This window comes from Protopterus annectens, chromosome 14.part0, assembly GCF_019279795.1.
Source record: "Protopterus annectens isolate FY-2018-M chromosome 14.part0, PAN1.0, whole genome shotgun sequence".
In the NCBI taxonomy this organism is placed as follows: Eukaryota; Metazoa; Chordata; order Ceratodontiformes; family Protopteridae; genus Protopterus; species Protopterus annectens.
The window spans coordinates 918,107,401-918,131,617 of NC_056748.1; the positions used below are offsets into that span (position 1 = coordinate 918,107,401).

Here is a 24,217-nt window from a genome sequence, read left to right on the forward strand (position 1 = left end):
CCACGCACTCAGGTCACTCCACAACAAGTACAAATATGACTCTGTCATTGTCCATGTTGGTGTGAATGACCTGAGACATACCTCCCTGGACTACATGAAAAGAGACATGGAAGAGCTCTGCGATCTTGTAGCCCAGGCAGGTATGACCCTAGCCCTGAGTAGCATTCTGCCATCGCCCAGAATGATACTGCAGTACAAGGACAAAATGATTGATTTCAACAATTGGCTAAGCTTCTGGTGTCATTCAAAGGGGATCCAGTATCTGTCTGCTTGGGATGATATGGTCGACAGACCATGATGCTTTGCCACAGATGGCCTGCACCTGTCGCCCCTAGGATTCCGGATACTGGCTAAGCCTCTTGCTGCCCCTATAGTGCCTTTTTTAGGCAGGGTTCAAGTAACAAATTCACCACCATAACAGGAACAGGTAAGCAAAAACTGAGGGTAATGCTACTCAATGCTAGAAGTCTAAATTTCAAAATGCACTTACTCGAGGCACTCCTTAAAATGGAGAACATCGATATCTGTGCAGTGACTGAGACCTGGTTCAAGGCTCCAAAGAGCACCCCTGCACTACCAGGCTATAACTCATACCACACTTTTCGGCCATCTAACCTGGACCGAAACACCAAAGGTGGGGGTGTGTCCATATTCATTAAGGATATCCACATCTCCAGGCTAGTTGCTCAGCATAATGCATCCTAGGTTATCCAAGTCCAACTAACTCTTGGCAAAACTGCAATCCAAATTGTAGCTTGCTACAGATCCCCCACCATGCCCCAGGATTCTCACTACTCTTTTCTTGATGTACTGGAAAATATTAGGGTTCAACCAAACACCCTAATAATGGGCGACTTCAACTACCCCACCATTAACTGGGAAAACTACTCATGTACTAACTCCTTAGTGCAACGCTTTCTGGAATTCATAAACTCCAATGCCCTAGATCAACTTATCCACACCCCCACCAGGGGCAACAATATCCTAGACCTAGTTATTACCAACATGAGTGACCAGTGTTCCACACCCGAAGTCAACTCCTCGTTGGTCCGATCCGACCATAAGCTAATCACCCTTGATATCCACATCCCACCCCCACCCCCCATTAAGGAAACCACAGTAAGAAATTTCTCCAAAGCCAACTTCATGCTTCTTAAGCCAGAAGTAGTGAACTTCATGACACCCATGCAGATGGACAATACAGTTACAACTGCTGAATCCTACACAAATGCGGTCTATAAGCACCTACATGAGTGCATGGATCGTGCTATCCCAAACAGAACCAAGACGCTATCCTCCAAAAAAAGGAGGCCAATCTGGTGGTCCCCTGCCATAAACAAACTGTACAACAGAAGGAAGAAGCTGTTGCATAAGAGAGTAAAATCCCATGAGTGGAGGAGCTCCCTGGTCAGCCTCAGTAAGAAGCTGAGATCCCTTATAAGATCCTCTAAAGCTAGCTACGAAAATAAAATTGTCACTAATTCCAAGGACAACCACAAAGCATTCTATAGCTATGTCAAGAATCTCAATGGCGCAACACCTAGATCTGCTCTGAGTTACAGCACAAAGGCATGAAAATTATAGAACCAACTGATATTGCCAACATCCTGGCAGATAGGTTTAGTACTAACTTTACCCCCCACACCCCCCTCCCCATAAAGGGCCCATATCTATACAGGAAGAATGCAGAGTCCCTGCCATCACATCTACACAGGTGAAAGCTGCACTCTCTAAAGCCAAAAACACAGCATCCATGGGACCGGACAACATCCCAGGCTGCGTTTTACACAAACTTCAGAATGAACTGGCTCCCCATTTAAGCACCATGTTCAATAATAGCCTCGCATCAGGCTTTGTGCCCACTGAATGGCGTACAGCAACAGTTATCCCACTCCACAAAGGGGGAGCCACAACTGAACCCGGGAACTATAGACCTATTAGCCTGACGAGCCTGGTCTGCAAAGCCATGGAACGTATCATCATGGAACTCATAGGCAAAGACATTGGTAACCTCCAAACTCTGGATCCCACCCAGTTTGGGTTTGTGAAAGGCAGATCATGCCTCCTGAACCTGATCAACTTCTCTGAGGCAGTCACCAAAGCCGTAGATGAGGGTAAAGTGGTTCACACAGCCTATCTTGACCTCGCCAAGGCTTTCGACACCATCCCCCATTCTGGAATTATAGCTAAACTCGATAAACTAGGCATAAATCCCTACATCACAAGATGGGTTGCCAACTGGCTCACTGACAGAACCCACACTGTAAAAGTTGCAGACTCCAAATCTGACCTCAAACCAGTGACAAGTGGAGTACCACAGGGTTCCGTCCTGGGGCCGCTCCTGTTTGGTATCTACTTCTCTGAAATACAGGCTAACACAGAAGGCCTCTGGCTAATGAAGTTCACAGATGACTGCAAACTGGGAGCCATAGTCAAGTCCCCAAATGATGTGAACATCCTACAGAAGGACCTCTCTGAGACAGATGCCTGGTGTCAGAGCCATGACCTCAAGCTCAATGCCAAAAAGTGCAGTGTCATCCCCTTTGGTAAAAACTCTGTATCCATGAACTACCACATAGGCAGCAATCTACTTAACACTGAATGCATGATAAGAGACCTTGGGACCCAGGTGGACAGTAGACTCTCCCTTGATAGTCACATCGCCACAGTAGTCAGGAAGTCCTTCTACGTGGCACACTTCATCATAAAAGGGTTTTCGTCCAGGAAAAAAGAAGTCATCATTACCCTCTACTTATCACTCATTAGACCCACTGTAGAGTACAACGCCCCTTTTGGAATGTACCTAACAAGACATCTGCAGCAGCTGGAAAGGCCATAGAAGTACCTCACAAAGAGGATTACTGGACTCATACAAATGCCCTACACTGACCGCCTCAAAAAACTCCAGCTTTACTCCGTAGCATATCGCCTACTCAGAGGTGATCACTGCCTAACATATAAAGCTATGTCAAACCCAGAGCTGTTGGACATGCTGCACCTAAAGAAATCCCAATCACTCCGACCTACAAGCTCTAGGGACATAAACCTTGTCACCACAATAAACAGAACATGCTGGAGGGATAGATTCCTATCCCAGAGGCTTCCCATACTCTGGAAAAGGCTACCCATCTATGTCAAGCAAAGTTCTTCATTAGCACTCTTCAAGAAAAATCTTGATGAGTGGATGGGAAATAGGAAATACACCCCGGGGATCACTTCTGTGTCTCTGCTCATCAGTGGCACAGGAAAATAACTTTCTTGGGTGGCGTAAGCCAGGGAACCTTGTTAGCTAGGCTTGCATAGGCCCTTGGGCCGATAGCCTAGTACCTACCTATGAACTGTACATTTGACTTCAACAGAAAATCCTTTTTTTAAAGAGGCACTCTGGTAATATGGCCACTTGTTGACTACTGAAATTACTTGAAGAACCTGCAACTTTGTGACATGCTGTTGAAGCAAACATAATGACATAAACTGTCACTAAAGAAAAATGGAATTAATTGAATCAGGGGCACTGGATTGTGATGACTGGAGCACTCTGGCTGTCATTATGATACTTTAATGCACATTTCCACCCTTGTCTTGATTGTTGTTGGTTCATCAGTTGATATATGTCAGTCATTGGTACTTGAATGGATTTACTAGACATGATTTGGTACTGCACACAGGCTGATGGCTATTAGGAATTGTTCAAATATGTCACCTTCTGCATTAAGCTATGGTATTATCATTAGTTTGCACAACACAGGAAATTGGTTCTGTGAATTTTTGTACTGTTACACCTATAATGTCCAACATTTCTCTCCTCCACACTTTAAGCAGACAGCTTAACCAAGCCTGTGAAACAGATAGTGGTTTAAAAATAATTGATGACATAATTTTTTTTGTATGAAGGTTTTGCTTTTTGGTTGACTTTTACAGTATAATATGCTTCTGCTATCAGTTTTGTTTCTACTCTGATACTGGCATGGCAGTTCATGTTGTCTTCCAAGCATAAGTTGTGAAGGGATTAACTCTGGTACAACTATGAGAAGAAGCTTTTATGTAGATCAGGTTGCCTTAATATTCTTCTTGTGGTTTGAAATGATCTCTCATCTTCTCTCTGACTGCAGATAGTGAGAACTTAATCTAGTAACAGTAAAACATAACTCAGATTATTGGAACTCACTGGATGCAAGCCGAATACCATTGGTTATCTGTTCTTCTGATATTCCAGACCGTGAGAACATAGTCTTAAATCTGGCTATGATTTATTTGGCTAGTTGCAGTTGTTACCTGAACTATTTCAGCGTCATATGAATAATTAAGAGCAAGAAGGTAGTTTTTGCCACTGAAATCTCACAAGTAAGCAATTATCTTTTGTCAAGGACTCTCCGGCAATGACATTGGCATTAATGATTCATGTCTCTGCAGTGGCTTGTGCACAAAACAGAACTGGCACTTTGACACTAGATTGACTACATCTTGGTTAATACTAGGGCCACCACACAGATATTTTGGCTCATTCTCTTTACGAGGTTAATCCTTGATGACCTTCGTGCATTTGTTGTAGCACTTGTGTTTACTGATTTAGGGGATACTACAGTTCTGTCTTGATTTTACAATAAGCCATAATGTTCAGATAACTTGTGCTTGAACTATGAAATATTTGCACATGTGTTTGCTTTGAGGCCAGTAACTGGCTGTACTTTACGCGCACATACTAGAAAACAACTTGCAACTCAAGATCTCGTTGAGTGACTTGTTTAAGCTTTTTATCCTAGGCTACACACCTGGTTGTCATTATTTTGCTTTGCACACAGGTTGTTACAGCAGTTTCAGACATGTTGGTCATGTATAAGATTTCTAGACAGCATATTAGCTACAACAACTTGCATGCCAACATGTACAATTTAGGCATTGAATTTTTCTCTGTATTGTCAACAATCTTTGGCCCATAGGTGGTACTTAGTCAAGATCATAAGGAAAATTAATGGAAGTAGTTTCTTATGAGTACAAGATTTTGTGACCTAATAGGTAGCTAGAGAGTTCTTCACATGCCCATAATCCCACAAGACTTTTTTTCAATTTGTGAATATCTCTGGCTCTGCATCTGTCAACATTCTGGAGGGTTTACATTCACCATTGTGAACTGCATTCAATCGAGAGTAACACTGCTGAAATGCTGTTTTTCAATGGGCAGTGTTTTGCGAACCCAAATACATTGACTCTACACCACATCGAATGGGTAGTGTAGTTAGAGTATTTGAGTTCAGAATTTTGAGTGGAGATCTCGGTTCAGTGAAGAACAGGGAATTAACCCATTTCCTCATTGTAGTGCAATCTCGGAGTTGGTATATATATATATATATATATATATATATATATATATATATATATATATATATATATATATAATTTGCAAGGGGTGTGGGGGGTGCAGGGGGCTTGCCCGCTTGGAAAATAGTAAAATACAAGTACCACTAACTATGGAATGTCATGGTACTGTAAGCTGCATAGCGTGGGTGACTGGTGTCACCTCCTGTTATGTCAAATACATTGAACTATGGGTATTGATGTATTCAGTTTCAACCTGAGCACAATTTCGCTGTTACGGATTCAGGATTTTGGGTTGACCATGTGACCGGTTGACCTATGCAGTTTCAAAGTTTCAATAGTAAACCATTCTGGAATTGTGGACATCGTCTTTCTGTGTATGTTGCTGATCTTGTCCTGACCAAGCCTTTTGATACTATTTCCCCAAACTGGTGTTAATGAAAAATTAAACAAACTTCATTGTAACTCCCTTCATTGCCCACAGCATTGCACCCTGGTGATCCAACAGATGCCATGTAGTGAAAGTTCCTGGTATGCTCTCCAAATGTAGAACTGTAATTAATGGCTACTGGAGGGCCCTCTCCTGTTGATCATTTATTTTGGAGGCAGCCACACCAGTATACCTGAAGTGACCAAATTTGCTGATTGATTGCAAGCTAAGCATTATGATTGACTCATCTAGTGATAAATGAATGCCAAAAGGGCTAGATGGTTCACATACCTGGTTTACTGAAAAATATCTCAAGATAAATCCGAAAGTGCAGCCTACTAGCATTCTGCCAAAAAAAGTAGTTTCCAAATCATATGTTATAACAGATACGGTCATAATAACAGGTTTGGGTACTTATGTGGACATTTGTCTTTCTGTCATACAGTCATCCTGTTTCCACCATACTAAGTTGATCCTTGCATCTGTCCTAGTTAATTTTCAAGGGATCATCTTCAGGACCTAATTAAGTCATCTTACCACCACATCCCTCCCTTGTCAGACTCATCATCAAATACAGTGCCCCTCTGTCATGTACTAATCCAACCATACTGCTCAACTAAAAATTAAAGGCCTTAAATCCTTCAACTATCCAACTTTCCTTATAGTCAGTAGCTTACTGATTGCTCCAAGATAACCTGTGCTTTGTTTTTTGAGCCATAAAAGATCCCATTGTATTTCATTCCTGTTAAAAGAGGGAGGATTGTTAAAGATCTGGAGCAAACCTACCTAGATGGTTAATCATGCCTACGGCTTCTCAGTTCAATCATACAAGATGGATTTTACCGTTTAGCTATTGCTATGACTTTTTTGCATCTAGTTTAATACCAGTAGCACATATATGATGTGCAAAATACTGCAGCTGTATCTGACTAAAGCAGCATTTTTCTTTATTGAGAACAAGACTTGACTTTTGGATGATTTTCAGTACTGCTTTTATCCTTGAATCATGTGTTTGCTTATCTGACCCAAGCACCAAGATGTCCATGATAGTAATAGCATCATCTAGACTCTTGAGCAGATTAGTCACGATATGTTGGAAATTTTCAGCGTATACCAAATGGCAGCCATTTGAAACAAAATCTTGCCACAAAAGTAATGGATGTTGTTAGATTTTTTACTTATTTTGTCTAAAGGTATTTACTAGAAACTACCAGAAATATCTAGTGAAAAGAACACTCTAGCATTTATTAATTTGGGTGTTATGTCTTCTAATGTAGGTGATATGAATCTCTCTTACAGAAGCATTATTTAGCTGTTTCAAGTCAACAAAATTTTCACTTGACCATTCTTTGTAATTACTGTTACCAAAGCAACACATCATTTATTTGATTCAGTGACACTTTTAATAATGTCAGAAACTGGCATTCATTTGAGTTTTGCTTCTTCTTCTGATAGAAAGGAAATGGTACCCTTCGTATTGTAATCCAAAGCACATGGAACTGCATCTGGTTTTAATATGATTTCTACTGGTTCACAGTTAAGAAGGCCCATTTTGCCAAACGTGTATATTGACTTCATGTATTCTAGCAGTTAAGTCTATTTTGCGTGTCACAGATCTGCTTAGCAGATTGCCTAACTACCATTTAGCATGTAAATGCAAAATTCAAGCTTGTGCCCCTTACACACAAGCACAGCTAGAAATTTGCCCGTTCATTTGAGTTTGCCTTCAGGGCTATGAGTTTCAGTCTCTGTTTCATGAAACTGCAGATGCTTTGGGAACTTTGTCTAGGAATCAAGTGATACTACAGTAATGTCAGCCCCAAAGTCTGTCTTTCACAATTGCTCCACGTATTGGTCAGCTTCTGCATCTGCCACAGTGGTAAGAGATCCCACAAAAAAACATTTTTAATGCAATACTTAATCTTGCATACACCAGCAAAATGGTCTGTTTTTCCACATTTCCTGCACTCTCTACCCTGTGCAGAGTGCAAATGTTACATCTTTAGCATTTACAAGTTTTACTGCTACTCTGTTTCTCAAAGATTAATTTATAGTGACTAGAATTATGACATTAATGGAACTTTTCAGCACCCAGAGCCAGATCATGATCAAATGGGGCTCTAGGCACGGTAATGGATCAGCCCCTCCTCCACATCCCTACTCCCCAGCATTCCCACCCAGCAGCCATTACTGTGTCCCATTACCTGCCTCTCTGTCTCTACCCCCAGTTAACATAAAACACTGTTCAAACCTGTCAGTGACATATTTTATTCTTTACTTCTATAATGATTACAGATACTTGGGTTTAATTTTAAACATTTATTTCAATTTCTTTTAGCACAAACACTGACAGACATTTGCTAAACAAAATAATACAGTCTCACAATGAAAACAAACTTGGCATGAAGAGTAAACTTCACTGCACTTGAAACTAACATACACCTCAACTGCATCTGGCCATTGGTGGATTAAGTGTATCTTTGGGCCATTATCGAATCATGGGCCCTCTGCACAAATTTTTATGTTCATACATAAATGCATGTGTTCTTTGATTTACTTTCCTGATTGTATTACATTATATTATTTATTTAATATAGCACCACCTTTTAGTCTGTGTGTTGAATTTGAAGTTTTGAACATTTTTCCAGTAAGCAGTGAAACAAAACATATGACCCAAGAATGACAAAACAACCCATTTCAGAACATTTTAATAATAAAAGGCCACTCACACTGTGGTCATTATAATTCACCAGAATCAGTCAATATGCACAATCTCTGCAGAAGTACAAGTCACCTGAATAAATCCACATTAGAGAGAGAGCTGTAACCAATGAAGGTGTTGCTGCTGGCAAACATCTTTGCATATCAGTGCTTCATCTACAAATTCAATGCCTGCTGTCCTTGTAGAATACATTGCCTATGTTGCATAACAAAAAAATTGTGCGGTGGTGATGTGCAATAGGGAATGGCTGGCAAACAACAGGTTAATAATAACTAGTCATCTTATCCAAATCCTATCCTACCCACCCCTTCCTTTATGCTGCACAATGGTGTCGGCAATCAATCTACCTAGTGTGGGAAGAGAACCCACAGTCTTCTGCATCAGGGGTAAGTGTACTACCTGCTGCACCACTGAAACTGAACAACAAACTATAAAACCCCGACTGACATTGACAACACTGTAATTCTCAGTGATTTTTAAAAAATTAAAATAAAGCAGACCTGGCAGTTAGGCTGGAAGTTTAAGGCACTTGATTGCTAATAATCAAGGGTCAGGGTTTGACTCTGAGCAAAGTCATTTATGTCACCGCATAAGCTGGGGCATTTTACTTAAACAGTCACAGCCAGGCACATGCTTGCTCGTGCACACACACACACACACACACACACACACACACACACACACACGGTTTTGAGTCCTAAATTGAATCAAATCTTCTGTGATCATTCCTAACACACTGAGGTTTCTGGGACTTGCTGCTCTTTATAGAAGTCTCCCCAGCTATTACAGGCCCTAGGCAACTGCCAGGGTAGCCTATTACTGGATCCATTTCTGTAACACCTCTGTGTTTCACTTTTCACACATTTTCTAGATTTAAGTTAGCACTCTGCTTTTTTACAAGCTCTGTCATTTTGGCCATTTGTATTACTTTATCTAAAGTTAAATTCACCTTAAGATGTTACCTTTTACACTTCTACATTAGCCAGTGCAAGCACAGTTCTATCTCTTATTTGCTCATCTGTAGTAACATTAACATTGCAATTTTCTAACAACTCATATAATTATCTCAAAAGTTTCCACTCTGTGCCTGCACAAATCTGTGAAAATATGCCCCTGTAGTCCACTGAAAAAGCAAATGAGCACTGTATACCCTCAGCCTCGCTACCCATTACATAAATGAGCACATTTACCTGGATTTCTTCAGATTCTTTATCTAATTTTGTGGCTAGTCAAACTTCTGTAGATCTTTGCCTCCAAGCAAGGCAGCAAAATAACTTTGAGAGTCAGACTTTTATTGTGGATTAAATTTCATCATGGTAACAAAAAGTGATAAACCAATGGCAAATAGATTGTTGCTGTGTCTTTTGGCTTTTCCCAGTTAGGGGTCGCCACAGCGGAACTCCGGTCCGCTAATGATTGGCAGTAGATATTTACGTGCCGAGTTGCCGGCCCTGATGCACAACCTTCAACGAAGGTACGCCCATTCACGCACATCTCCACACAGAAGACGCTCTAGCTGAGAATATAACGGGACATGAGGCAACAACGCTACCGCAGCACCACCATCACAGTTCCCAATGACAAATAGATTAAGCTCAGTAAAACAAGGACTTAACAAGGCAATCCATTTCTGGTAATAGCAACTGTCTCTGTGTCCTTTGGATCAGCTGGCATGGTGTGGCCTGGTCTTATTACAAGTAATAGCATATATCAGTTTTAATTCATTGAGAAATCATGCTTTTGACATCATGTCAGATGATGTTAGAAAATAGACTGTTCTTAATACTAACCATCATGAAAATAATCAGGACTCTGCATGGGCTATGATGAACTGGCAACATTATAACAAAAACATTGTAATAAAGCAGTTAAAAGCATTCTCTAGAGTCTCCTTGTTTCATTATCTGTTTAAAACATTCATTTAGTGTCTCACTGCTGTTTTTCTGCTGTGATAGACATTTCTGTAGTCTTTTCTGCCTAAAATAGGGTAGCTAGTACCTGCAATAGGTTTCCACCCTCCCTCCCTCTTGGTGTCTTGTTCTTATACTTGGCTTTGCAGTTGCCCACCCCTACTGTAAATTTGATCAGGGTTACTCGTCCCAATCTAGTGTCATTAGCTCATTCTACCTAATACAGAGAGAACATTTGAGAAGGCCCAATCCACTTAGGTTCATAATCTTGAGCTATCTTCTGTTCCTCCTTTCTCCCTTTTGCACTTTACTAAAAAAAAAAAAAAAAAAAAAAAGTAAGTGCGCTTCTCGGCTGATAAGTATATTTTTTTGACACTTTTTAACTGTTCTGAGTTGAATAAAACAATAATTGAATTTAGTTCAGAATACAGTTTGAATAAATTACATTTATTTAAACTGTATTTGCTTTAATATCGCTAGCTTTCACTGCACTTGAATTGTTTTTATTGCTGTTTTAGGTGCTTTTCTGTAAAAAAAAAAAAATCTAAGCTTGTTTTCTACCTTTCCTGTAACTAGTCCAGGTACAGATTTGCTGTATCCAGGACTGCTTGTAAGCTTCTGCCCCCCCCCCCCAAGCCTTTCTGTGTTGGAGGGAAGCCTTCTAGCTTATCAGTGGAAGTGATAAGCACTAGGTAGCCTATCTACTACAAGAGGATTGGTTTCTGGCCCAGAAATTGTAGTTTATTGGCCGTTTAGGCAGTTTTTTCATTTCTTTCAACTTTCTGGATTAAAAGCCCGCTTTTGTGTTTTTCCTACCTTTCCTGTAACTAGTCTAGTCCTGATACAGATTTGCTGTATCCAGGACTATATGTAAGCTTCTGAGCCACCCAAGCCTTTCTGTGTTGAAGGGATGCCTTCTAGCTTATCACTGGGAGTGGTAAGCACTAGGTAGCCTATCTACCACAAGAGGAGTGGTTTCTGGCCCAGAAATTGTAGTCTATTGGTCGTTTGGGCATTTTTTCCATCTTTTTCAACACACACACAGTTTTCTAGAATGTAGTATTGTAAATATACCTTTACCCCATGCAGCCAAATTCAGAGTTTGAAGTTTGAGTCTTCCTTCTACAGACACAAGTGTAGCAGCCTTAACAGTGCATAGCTTTTCTTTCTTAGCTGTTTGTTCTGATATTGCATTAAAGTCTTATATGAAGTTATTCTGTGTTTTGGCAGTACCGATGAAAACAAAAGTCCACATTTTTGTCAAGGATTCTGTTTAATATTTTATAAAGTTTTAGAACCTCTTGTAAATTGTCTCAGTGCTCTAACTCAGGCAAATTAACCGTAATCCTATATCTCACGCTTACCCAATACTAATTTATGAAAACCCCTTTTCCTAACAGTACCAAGACATTTTGATATCATCAAACACACACAACCCTACATCTACACCCTAACTTAGCCTGTATTCTTAACCTAACCGATAAACACCATCAAATCTATATAAATTCCTAGCCCTTAACCTAACTCTAGTTTACAAACAAACACACACACACACACACACACACACACACACACACACACACACACACATGCACACACACACACACATGCACGCAGCTCAATCCACCTTACCTTACAAAAAATATCTGAACTTGTTCTGTTCCAGTAAACACACTGTTGATATATTGTTAATGTAGCTCAATATTTTAAACTTTTGCCTTGTGGATTGGGTGTGCTGATGTGTGTAGGTTTAAATCTCACACTCGACTGCCAGCTTTGATCATTTGGGAAATGCATATTTACTTCCTTCCATTACAATAGCTAGGAGGGGGTGTATGCATATTAACAGTATTTTTAGGCCCATCAGCAAATACTATCTCTCATATGGGATGTATGTATCTTAACCCATCAAGCAGCTGGAGAGACCCCAAGGATTCCTGACAAAAAAAAAAAAATCATGGGCTTAAAGGTAGCAAGCTACCAAGAGAGGCTTGGAGATATCATCACTGTATTTAGTGTCCTTGTCTTCTGGGCTAGTAGGACCTAGTAGTTCAAAACAGTCCAGTGAACTTTAAAACCAGAAATCAGAACATGGTTCAGCAAATAAACAAATCAGTGTGTTGAGACAGATTTGTCATGCAATGATTATCCATTCTCTGGAATAAACTTCCTCGCCAGATCAAGCAGTGTGGCACATTATCTTTCTTTAAGAAGGAATGAAACGATTGGATAGATATTCATAAATTCACGCCTGGTATAACTGGCTTATTGCTTCCTTCAAAAAGGAGGTGAGATCTTAGGATAAGTATTAGTAAGGCGTAAATAGCCCCATGGCACATTTGCCTTGTACATACACACACTGCCAATCATTGCATCTGAAGTCTTTAACCTAAGTGCTGAGTGACCTTTTACCACTACAGTCTTGTTTCATGAAGAGGACATTTTACCTGTGGTATGATGGTAAGTTTCTGTCGTAGATCGTGCAGCCCAATCCTGGAGATATCAAGCCCATCGATTACTATTTTGCCTCCAGCTGATTCAATTATACGGAACAGACAGTTGGTAAGAGAGGATTTCCCTGCTCCTGTTCTCCCTACAATGCCAATCTGAAATTATGATTAAAGTAAAAACAGGTTACATATGAGTACATAGCCATGTAGCAAATATCAAGATATACTGCGTCAGTAAACTTCGTATAAACACGTAATCTGTATATGAAACATTTAGTATTTTTTACATAATTAACCCAAAAGCACAGTCCCGTTCAATCAGTCTTGATATCTAAGGTGATAAATAGACTACAAAACAAAAGTATGGTCAAGTCACTAGAAATGGAGATAAATATAAAACATTAATAATACAGAAGCTAAAAAAGCTTTTGCTCACTCCTTCATCAGGTGCAAAATCAGTTTGTGAGAAGACTTGCATCATTTTATAATCTAAAACAGTCACATGACATCTAAGAAAATATTCATTGGTTGATTAGAACAAAATAAAACAGTTTTTTTTTTAAATTTAGTATTTATTTGACATTTGCTGACCATGTTAGTCCGACTAAGCTGTCACCCTTTTTCAGCGGAGGCCCAGGGAGAAAAGCTCCACAGTTAACACATATGCAAAGTATAGAACAATACTAAAGTTACAATTAAGGCACCAAAGTTATATACAAAGTTATACAATCTTATCAAGAACACAGTCACTAAGGATGTAGCAACATAGAATACGAAAGGAATGCGTACAAGCATTAACCCACTAGTTATTTAGTTAACAATAGTTTAAAAAAAAATTAAAAACAATTAAGTCATTGCATAAAACCACAATTTTGCAAAACACATTTCAAATTACACATAATCAACTCAGTTAAAATGAAAACAGAGGCTGCATTTTTTCAAAACCGGTTTCAAAGAATGTATGTTCATTTAAACCCCAAAAAATAGCACAAAGTAAATTGATCCATATGTATTCAATATTATTTTAGGCAGACCATAATAGGTTAGAATAATAGGATACTGTATGTAAAAATAGGTTAATAAGTCTGAGCTAAGATAGCTGTTAAAATGCATAGAGTAAACAGTCTATTCCTGGTGAATTGAGCTACTTTTGTTTTGTGGTTTTTGGCTTTGTTATACTCTTTATCGTCTGAGCGCTCCCCATTTTTTTCTGTTAAATAGCAGACTAGTCTTGCAGAAATATATTATAACATAAAATAGACATTGCAGAACTGCAGAAAAAAGTTTTCACATTAACTTGCTCACTTATAAAGTCAAGTAGATTCTAGCTTAATCAAGAAGAGATATTTGAAGGTAAAGTTGTAAGAAATGCAACAGGTAGTGAAAAAGTAACTAGGTATAAATTTAATTGCATTTATTTGGTTTTAGTTAGAGTATCCAAGCCTTTCTGTTCTCTTGGAAAAACTAATAATGGTAGTGCAAACTTTGCCTAACAACCTTTTTTGCCTTTGTTACAGGAATGAATCAAATATGTTAGTTATTTACTCTTGGCTGCAGAAGAAACCAAATGTGCAGTGGATACATGTTTAGTTACTGCTGTAATAACAGTTAAAACCTCACCTTCAACACATTGTCTAATACAAAATATAAATATAAAGTAAATGTCAAAACTATAAATCATGTAAACATTTCTACAATACTAACTATTGCAAAACAAGATAATAACAAAGAAACTGATGCATAGATGTATGCAAGGTACTTCGTAGGGAGCTACACCACAACCCCGTGCTTCATAGGGAGCTATAACTGTACCCAACCTGTGTGAACAGATGTACTCCTCCACAACCCCGTGCTTCATAGGGAGCTATAACTGTACCCAACCAGTGTGAACAGATGTACTCCTCCACAACCCCGTGCTTCATAGGGAGCTATAACTGTACCCAACTTGTGTGAACAGATGTACTCCTCCACAACCCTGTGCTTCATAGGGAGCTATAACTGTACCCAACCAGTGTGAACAGATGTACTCCCCCAACTCCCTAACTAAATATATGAACTCTGAGGTCACACTTCCTCAAAGATAAAAGAAATACATAGTTTTGCAGGAAAAATAAGGATTTATGTATTTCTGTGAGGTGCAGTCTCATTAAATTGGGGAGGCAGGGCCCCCACACTGAGGAAGTGGAGTGTAATAGTAAAGCAGATTATCTGGGCAAGCCAAACAACTCATCCCATGCAATTAATGAAAAAGACACAAGAGACTTTGGAATAAGCACAGTTAGCCTTTGTTGCCTCATTTAACTTTGAACCATGCCCTGTAGCACCTCAGATATACAGCTAACTTCCACAAACATTTCTCCCATCTGTTAGCCAGTGTTGTTAATGCATATAGCCGCTCCCACAAATGTATGTATACAGCAGCATGGTGTATTTCTTTCACAAAGCTTTGGCAAAATAGCATACTTTCAGAATGTGAAAAAAAGGTAAAGTTGATCAGGCACAAGGTTGATTTTTAAATACACAAAAGAGATTTTACAGAAGGACAAGTCCCCTTGCACCCCCAAAACTCTTGCATCTCTAAGTATTCTAAACCCTAAGAACATTCAAACTGAGGTTAAGGGAAACTTCCTTACCTACATAATCTCACTCATTTCAATGTGCATCTGCCAAGTAAAAATGTTAATTTTACTACAGTTGGTGTGATTACACCCGGGTGTCATACCTGTCAACCTCTTAGCGCAAGAAATTTGCACAAAGCCTAAAATAATGGGGGGGAGGGGATGAAGACACCAAAACAGGAACAGATTTTAAATATTGCCCTTATAAACTTAAAAAGTTGTCAGAATAACAGGATTTGTGTTCGAATGCATTTTCTGAAGAACACAAAGTCAAAAATCTCAAATGTATGTCATTATTTAGTGACTTTAATCTTCACTGATTTTCCAAAAAAACACAAATTTTATGAGGACCAGACAAAAATATAAGGTGATAATTTGAACAGTTGAGAGCTATGCAGGGTGTCCCTTTTCACTGCATTAAATTTAACCTACTAAAACATTTGCAAGCTACCTACAATGTACAGAAGAGAAACAACACTGTCCACTACTAATTTTCCAGTTTAAAATTATATAGGGAGGCTGTATCTCTCAGCAGAAGAGTTCATTCCTGAAAGGAAAAGGTTTTCTACTTCCAATCAAAAAAGACCACAAATGTTGATTTAAAATAGGTGTATTACTAAGGGAGGAAGAAAGAGATGTTAGGGGAATTTCAAATGCACTCCTTCAGAGGTTAATATGTTACTCAAGGAAAATAAATTGAAATGTTAGGCAGATGATCAGGAGGGTTAAGAATATCAATGACTGGAATGAATTTGGGCTGCAATGTGGTGGATAATTTAAAACACATTTTTTAATCTCTTAGGCAATAAAATGAGGTTGTAAATTCAAATAATCTGATGGTCAATTAGCAGTAGAGTGAACAATTTAAGAATTTTTTGAGAGGATTTATAGGTGTTAAAACGTCTATGAACAACATTTATTTAATAAAAGATTTAGATGCTAGAGCATGCCTCTATATAATGTTGGAAATGGTTGAGAGGAAGTTGGCAAAAATAAGATCCTATAAATCATCAGGTCCTGATGGAATTAATGAACTGTTTTCACGTCTGATAAAGGAGAACTTTAAGGAAATCTCATTATATTTGTTTCAACAGTTGTGGAAGTTTGGAGTGGTTTCTACAAAATGTAAAGGTGCTCTTGTTGTTCCTATTAACAAAGGGGATTTATAATCCATATAGAATTATAGGCCCATAAATTTAATGAGCCTAATAGGAAATTACTTTGAAAGAATTTTGATAACAAAAATGATGAACCTGCTGGGGTCAAATGCATCCCCCTCTCTCTATATATAAAACTCAGCAAGTTCTTTTTTTCCATGGGAAGTTTAACTATTACTAATTTAATTGCTTTTTATACTTTTATATTAATACATTGCTGAGGGCTTGGATTACAGATGTTGATGTTAATGTGATCTGTTTGGCGTTATCAAACATTTTTGATACATTTCCTCATTGCTGGATTATAAGTGCGTATTCAAAATGGAAGTTCAATGTTGTATCATAAAATGGATAGTAAACACATTTCAAAACAGGACAGCAAGTGTTACTGTTTGAGGGTATTAATCCAAAGAAATGATGATTCCCAGGGGAGTCCCACAAAGCTCACTTTGGGTATATTGCTTTCCAGCATGCTCATGTCATCATTTCTATTTCAAGGGTTCTGGTTTGGGAAGCTTGCCAGTGTCAAGGATGCAGGGCTAGTCATGTTAATTAGGAACTGATATGAAATTCTGAGCAATTTAGATTTAGTGCTTGAGTGGACTCAGTTCAGCGAATTAAATTTTAATAAGTCCACTCGCAAGGCACTGCATATGGGAAAATAATATCTCTCATACCCATGTAGAATGGATAGCACTGTTATTAAAGATGGCTTGGATGTATGAGGTCTTGGGGATAACTATTAACAACTGTTTTAACTTTGTAGGGCACGTGAATAAAATCCTGGGGATAAGGACATATTTAATAGTATGGACTTAAGAACAATTTCCTATAGAAATAAATGGTTACAATCCCTATTTATAAAACAGTTATTAGACCAGTTATGCAATATGGTTTGGGTTGTTGCATTTACTCAACAATGGATATTACTAGACTGGAAAAGGTTCAGTAATAATTTATGAAGAAATAAAGTTTTAGATCCTTTCTTATCAAGTAAGTTTAACAAAACCTAAACAATTTTCTGTCTATTATAGATATATTGGGAAGATCATGTTGATTTTTAAATGTTTGAAAATTCTTTAAATTGGTCATTTATTGGGAATCTATTTCTTAAATCATAATAATCGCATGAAGAATAATCTTTTATTAGTAGATATTAAGGGTATACACTCTAAATTGGGCAATATTCGTTTTTCGGTACTGAACTGGGGCTGGAAGAAGATGGAACTCTCTTCTTGAGATTAGACAAACTAATAGTATGGGAATGCTTAAAACTGAAATAGATTTATGGCATGGAGAGAAGGTCTACTGGACATCGTGTAAGTGGAGGGAGGCCAGTAATGATTTCCATTGAGATCCATGGCTGATATTTGAACTTTGAACTTAAAATAATATACTTAAAAAATGTTGATATAAATATACTGCTATATTTTTGTGTCCTGTAATATTGCCAGAGTTACATCACTTAACTTCTGCAGACTGAATTTCTTTGCAACGTTCCTCTCAAAATGTTATTGCTGCAGGAAAAGTCATAAAGAAAAAAAAAAACATTTTTGCCCCTGTTTTGTGTTTTGAGAGGAGAAATACCTGTTGAAGGACAGGACTAAGATTTTACCATCATAATAGTACATGGAAATGAATGGGCCATTAAGAGGTCAGGTAGCACCCATGGCTTAGTGCTCAGAGACACGGGGAAAAAAACTTTGAAATATCAAGAAAACCCAATATTGAATTGACTGCTTGTGCTTGTATTATACTCAAACAACATTGTACAAAAGATTAAGATGGAGTTTGTCAAGCCAAGTGAAGGTTAAATAAGTTTTTTAATGCTGTGGTTCTGTTTCTTAGCTATTTTAAATAATGAAATTCCTGTTGGCTATGGTCAAATGATCACAAAAGTGGGCAATACTATAAAAAAGACATTAAGTAAATTCTCATTTTGGTACAAAAAAGTTTTGAAAATAAAAAAAAATGGAATAATTCTCATGTGATATAATATTGATGAATCCTTAATGTTAAAGCTAAGCAGCAATAATTGTATTCTTATAAATATATTAACTAATTGCTTCAAACAGTTTAATAATGACAATTCAGGCAATTGTAAGTTACAAAAAGATACTTAAAATCACGTGTAGATGAGTAACATTTATGTAAGAAGGCATCACGTCACTTACATTACAGTAATTTAACCAGAAAGTAAATCTTTAATAATCCCAGGGAGAAAGAGGTTATAGTATAGCTGTGTGAATTCATTCGCCAATACTCGCATTGCATTGTAACTTAAGGATGGGGGAGTTGCCCTCTGGAGTGGAGTTTCCTTCTGTTGAGATGTTAAACCAAGATCCCATCTGCCTGAGCTGTTGGTAGGTCAGGTAGGTAGAAAGGATCCCATAACACTTATCGAAAATGTAGAGGTGCTTTACTTGCAAGAACTTATTTACAACTATATACACAATGTGTAAAATAATTAACATATGAAAAACACTTAAGTATGTTCAACTCCCAGTTTTTTCTCCACACAATCAAAGCTTTATACTTCTCAAAGCATCCTTGATTTCCTGTTTCTTCTTATTATTATAATACATCATTTTTTTGCACCAAGATTTCTACATGAACCATATACATGAAAAGTGATATTGTGTCTGAACAAGCTGAAAATTGCCCTGCCAGCCTAGAAACTTCTGTACCTGTGTGGTATCTGGTTCCCACTGGGGACTCTGTCATGGGACCCTATGCTCCAGGTGTGTGCCCCAATTTGTCCCTCAGAAGAAAGTTGTGCCAACAATGTGGCTGTGTCACTCCTCCCTTCTCCCTGTCAGCTTCAGCAGATGTCTGAGCTGTTAATCAGATTTGGATGACTTTGATTATAGCTTTTTCTTTCACTGCAGTTATTATAATAGTTTAATATTCAGTTGCTTTTCAAAGTAGCACATTCATACACTTTGAAGGCTGTTTTATTTACATGCACAATAATAAATGTAAATACACTAAAATGAATGTTACACAGCAGTGCTAAACCAAACTTAACATATGTGGTGGAAGTTATTCCTTTAAAATAAGAGTCTGGACTGCTACAGAAATTCGTTCAGTTTCAAAGGACAACATGAAATGCAGACTGCAGTACTTTAAGAACAAAGATAATTGATATCAACCCATGAGTCAGGCTCTGTTTTTTTAAATACATTTAATAAGGGGAGAAATCCTGATATGTAATAGATAATTCCATATGACATGTACTATCTGAGATGATAATTATCCCCATTTACTTGATCATAGGAATAACAAGATGGTAATATTGTGTTCTTGGGTGGGAATGCAAATTCTCACCTTAAACTAAGGACCATTAGCAAAATGTCCTCATCTTCTGCATTTAATACTGTTGCTGAATCACTTTTCTGGTCAGTAACAAATAGTGAAAATTGTGTCAGAAGTTGCCTTTGTAGTAATAATTATTAACATGTTTTTGTTACTTTGTGCATAAAAAATTTAGTTAGCATCACTCTATGAATTGGTTTACTGAAGTATTACTATCTGATGAAACTCTATTAAGCAATATCATTAGAGTGACAAGACCATTTATGAAACTGATTTTGGAAAGCAACTATTTATTTTGAAGGTGAGTGCTTCCATTAATTCAGAAGAGTGAAAATGGGTGCTGTATTAGCACCCATTTGTGCTATACTGTATTTTGGCATTGGGAGAATAGATTGGTATTTAACTCTGTTTACCAGTTTCATTTACAACTTTATTAGTGGTACTTGGATATCATTTAGGTAGTGTTACAGATTTGAACATTATTTTCAACATATAGAATCCACAATGTTTTAACTGTTCTTCCAGTTTGATCAACTACATAGAAATACCACTATGTAAGGATACTGGGAGAAAAATATGTATATAGGTGACTTTTTGAAATGCTTCCTGCATTATCCTACCTGTGGCCCTTTATGTAAAAAAATGCTGAAAGGTCAAAGGCCAGGAAGTCTAGACTAATAATAGATGATACAGTCCAGCAGATACTGACAATTTATATGTATTTTAAATTTATCCTATCAGAGAGAAATTATCCTAAACAGTTGCTTAGCAGCTTGTCTGATGAGGTAATTAAGTCAAGCTGTCAGAATTTGCTCCTATTTTAGGTTTAGGTATACAATAGGATAATATACCAAAACTGTTAAATAACAGAACTGAGCTAACCAGTGCTATAGCCCTACTTTTTTCAAATTATGTGCAAGCTGTTAAGTTTATTTTAAGAAATAATTAAATGTGCCTTTTAATTAAGATAATTTGTGGAATAAATTGGAGCAGCTCTGCAAATTTTCTGTACAAAAGATGTAGGACTGCAAATGATAATGTAGAAGGAAACCCTGATTATGATGGTGGTAACATTATGCATCCCAAGGATCTCTTTAAATGAGGTAATTGCAAACCATTGAAGTTTAATGGTGGAATTCATGGTCTAGTACCAAAGTATCATAGGGTAATATCCTGCAGTTGACACTTTAATTTTAATATTAAAGAAGTAGTTTATTTAACCTGCATCTCCTGCAGTCTTTTATGTAGGCAAGACAGGAAGGCAATCATACTGAAGGATCTAGGAACATGATTATAATATCTGAAGAAAGGATACAAACAATGCATTAGGTAAGCATTTGCTATTATGTGAGAACTTAAAAAAAGTATTTTCATACTGGAAACAATTACCAAAGTTTATGAGATGGGGGAGTCAGAAGAATAGGTTGGAGTACAGAGGTTTTGCAACGTGGGCTGAACACTGCAGTGATACCTGGATTAAATGAATATATTTCTCTTAGTGTTATATTTGAATTACTTGCTGCTAACTTATTAATTTATATTAAGAGTAATATTATGGTTTCTATTACATTTTAAATGTAACAGTTTCTACTATTTTTTGTTTATCTCTGTCTTTATTCATTTGATGATGGCAGCTAATTTTTGATATATAAGGTGTGGATTTTATTTTTAAGGCTATTGTTTTAAAGAAGTCCAGAATTGTTAAAGAATGCGTGTGCTCAAAAATAAGCATTTTGTTATGTTTGTTAATGATATATTTCTGCATTTTGTGTATTGATAGTTAATTTCCCCAAGTTACCATGTGACTTTTTTTAAACTTGAGGTGTGGATCCCGAGAAATATTCTTTTCATCACTCATTCTTCATTTGCTAATATATTTGTTAACTTATATTAACCTGTTTAATTCATCAACATGGGATAAAGAATCAAAGGCCTTTGCTAAGTCCAAGTACACCATAATTACCAGTAAACCCAAATCTTAGGCCATGGAAACAGTTATTGAAGTCAAAACTTATTAGCATAGACATAAACTGATGTTGAAAGGGGCCTTGATGTAGAGAATGCTTGTTAGCTGATCTCAACACATTTGTGGTGTAATTGAGCATCATGACTGTGCTCCAAAACTGCAAAGAAGACAAACTTGTAAAGCTCTCCTGTAGTACAAGACCAGACTGCTACAACTGTTATGCATCTCCTAAATGTTGTTAAAGTTCAGGTCTTGTGACAGGGATGTTCCTTCAATCTCAAACGTCCCTAAATATGTTGTCTCATCTTTTCATTCTGAGAAGTTTACAGACTGTGTCTGACTTTTTCTTTCACTTACATTTACTTGCTATCTGACAATAGTCACTAAGTGCTTCACAAGCTTTCAAAGCTGGTAAAACACTTTACATTTTTTTTTTGCTTTTCAACTGTACATGGCATAGATAGCTCTTTGGAGTCCGTAAAGTTTTATGATCGAGTCTCACTAATTCTAACCAGTTATGTATTCACTCTCAAGGTGAATTTCTTGGCATCTATGGCTCAAACACAAAACATGGTTACAATCAGAAACCCAATCATATTCCTCTATATTATATGCCCTTCAAAGGCTCTGAGAATAGATATTAAGCTTATCAGGTTGAAGTTTTGCATCATGTCAGTTGTCTCCACTTTATGAATTGGGACTATATATTAAATAGCTTCCAGGAACTGTATGTGTGTATATAGGTATATAAGTAACAGAAGAGCACTGAGTAAGTCAAGAACTCTGACAACTCATCCTTAAGATGTGAAAACAGTCATTATTCTTTATTTGATACACATGAGAAATCAGTTTCTTCATCTAATACAGAGCAGGTTGCTTCAAAGATCTAGTTTGGTCCAGGAGTTATGATAGTATAAAGTGTATCAAAAGCATAACCAGGTTGGATGCTTCACTCAGATTTGTATTTCTCAGCAATAGTGGTCCAGCCTAGACAAATGAGATTTTTTTTCTTTAAGAATTAACAGATAAAAAAAAATTACTCATCACCAGTATATTTTAGCCTCTTATATTTCTACTTTGCATATACTGTACCCTGTTTAAGCTTTCTATTTGCATTGCTTAAATAGTTTCTGAGGGTTACTGTTAAACTTCCTGAAAGCTTATGCTTTTTTATCTTTAATAAATGTGTTAACTTTCTACTCCACCAGGGTGATCTCCTAAATTATATAGATTAAAGGTTTTTTTTTCATTAACATCTTAATTAAATTGGACTAAAGTCAAGAGACAGTGGCAAAATGAATAGGCTATACTGTACAATGCAAGGGCAGGCTATCATAGATTTTACTGGAGGTGGGAACTGGATACAAAAAAAATGAAGACAATATCTGGATGGATGGCATAAAAGGGAGCTCTCTGTAATGTAGTTTGATTTGACAATCAGGACCTGGGCAGGTGATCAGACAGGTCTGGGCTATTACCACTATTAACAAAATGTTCAACTTGAAATCCTCACTTAAGATGGAACCTCAGAAATCAGTATTGTAATGGTTCTGTGGAATTTACTACAATCTTTATAATGAGGGTAAAGGGATTTGAGGGAATTAACTTAAATTTACACAAAAACAAGACACAGAAAACAGACATAATTGGAAAATTAATACAGGATTTAATAGAAGGCCAGCATGGCAGGCAGGAAAAGCCAAAAAAAAAAAGTAAAGAGAAATATCTCGCATGGGAGTGAATTAAGAATTGAGATAACTACAAGAGACTACGGTAGACCTAATTCTGATTGTCTCATATGAGCAGAAGAAAAATGTATTAAATCAAAAATGTATAAGTTTTATGGTCTATTTACAGGGAATGGGAAGGCTAGGCTGCTAATATCTTAGATAAAGAATCAACATTATCAAAAGATAGTAAGCACTTTCATAACACAGACGTAAAAGTTAGTAACAATCATTGCATTATTTCCACCAATTTTTAAGTGTTTATGCTCTATGAAAAGAATAACAATTATGATGCAGTGCAAGGAGCAATATGCCTTGAAAGAAATACTAGGGATTATGAGATTGTCAGCAATAGGGTAAATTGGGATCTAGCAGACTGATCAATGCAATAAACTACTGGTGATGCTCTAATGACTGACTGTTTTCTGCCATTTTACAGCAGGAATGAGACATTTATTAGGACGAGCAAGAAAAAGGGGTATTATGCAATGCTGTATCCAGCACCAGGGGACCAAGGCAACTGCCTAGAGCCCACTAGCAGAGCATTAATTTAAATTAAATTAAAAAAGAAATAAAAAGTAAAGTTTACCACATTATTTTTTACTG

At 37.3% G+C, this 24,217-nt stretch overlaps 1 protein-coding gene across 1 annotated transcript in view; it reads right to left on the bottom strand.

Moving 5' to 3' along the window:
- ABCC2 (ATP binding cassette subfamily C member 2) overlaps window positions 1–24,217 on the bottom strand; it is an 833,283-nt gene that overhangs the window by 53,102 nt on the left and 755,964 nt on the right. The window contains exon 29 of the mRNA XM_044055642.1: window positions 12,826–12,984. Coding sequence (XP_043911577.1) covers window positions 12,826–12,984 — 159 coding nt within the window. The remainder of the gene's footprint in view (window positions 1–12,825; window positions 12,985–24,217) is intronic.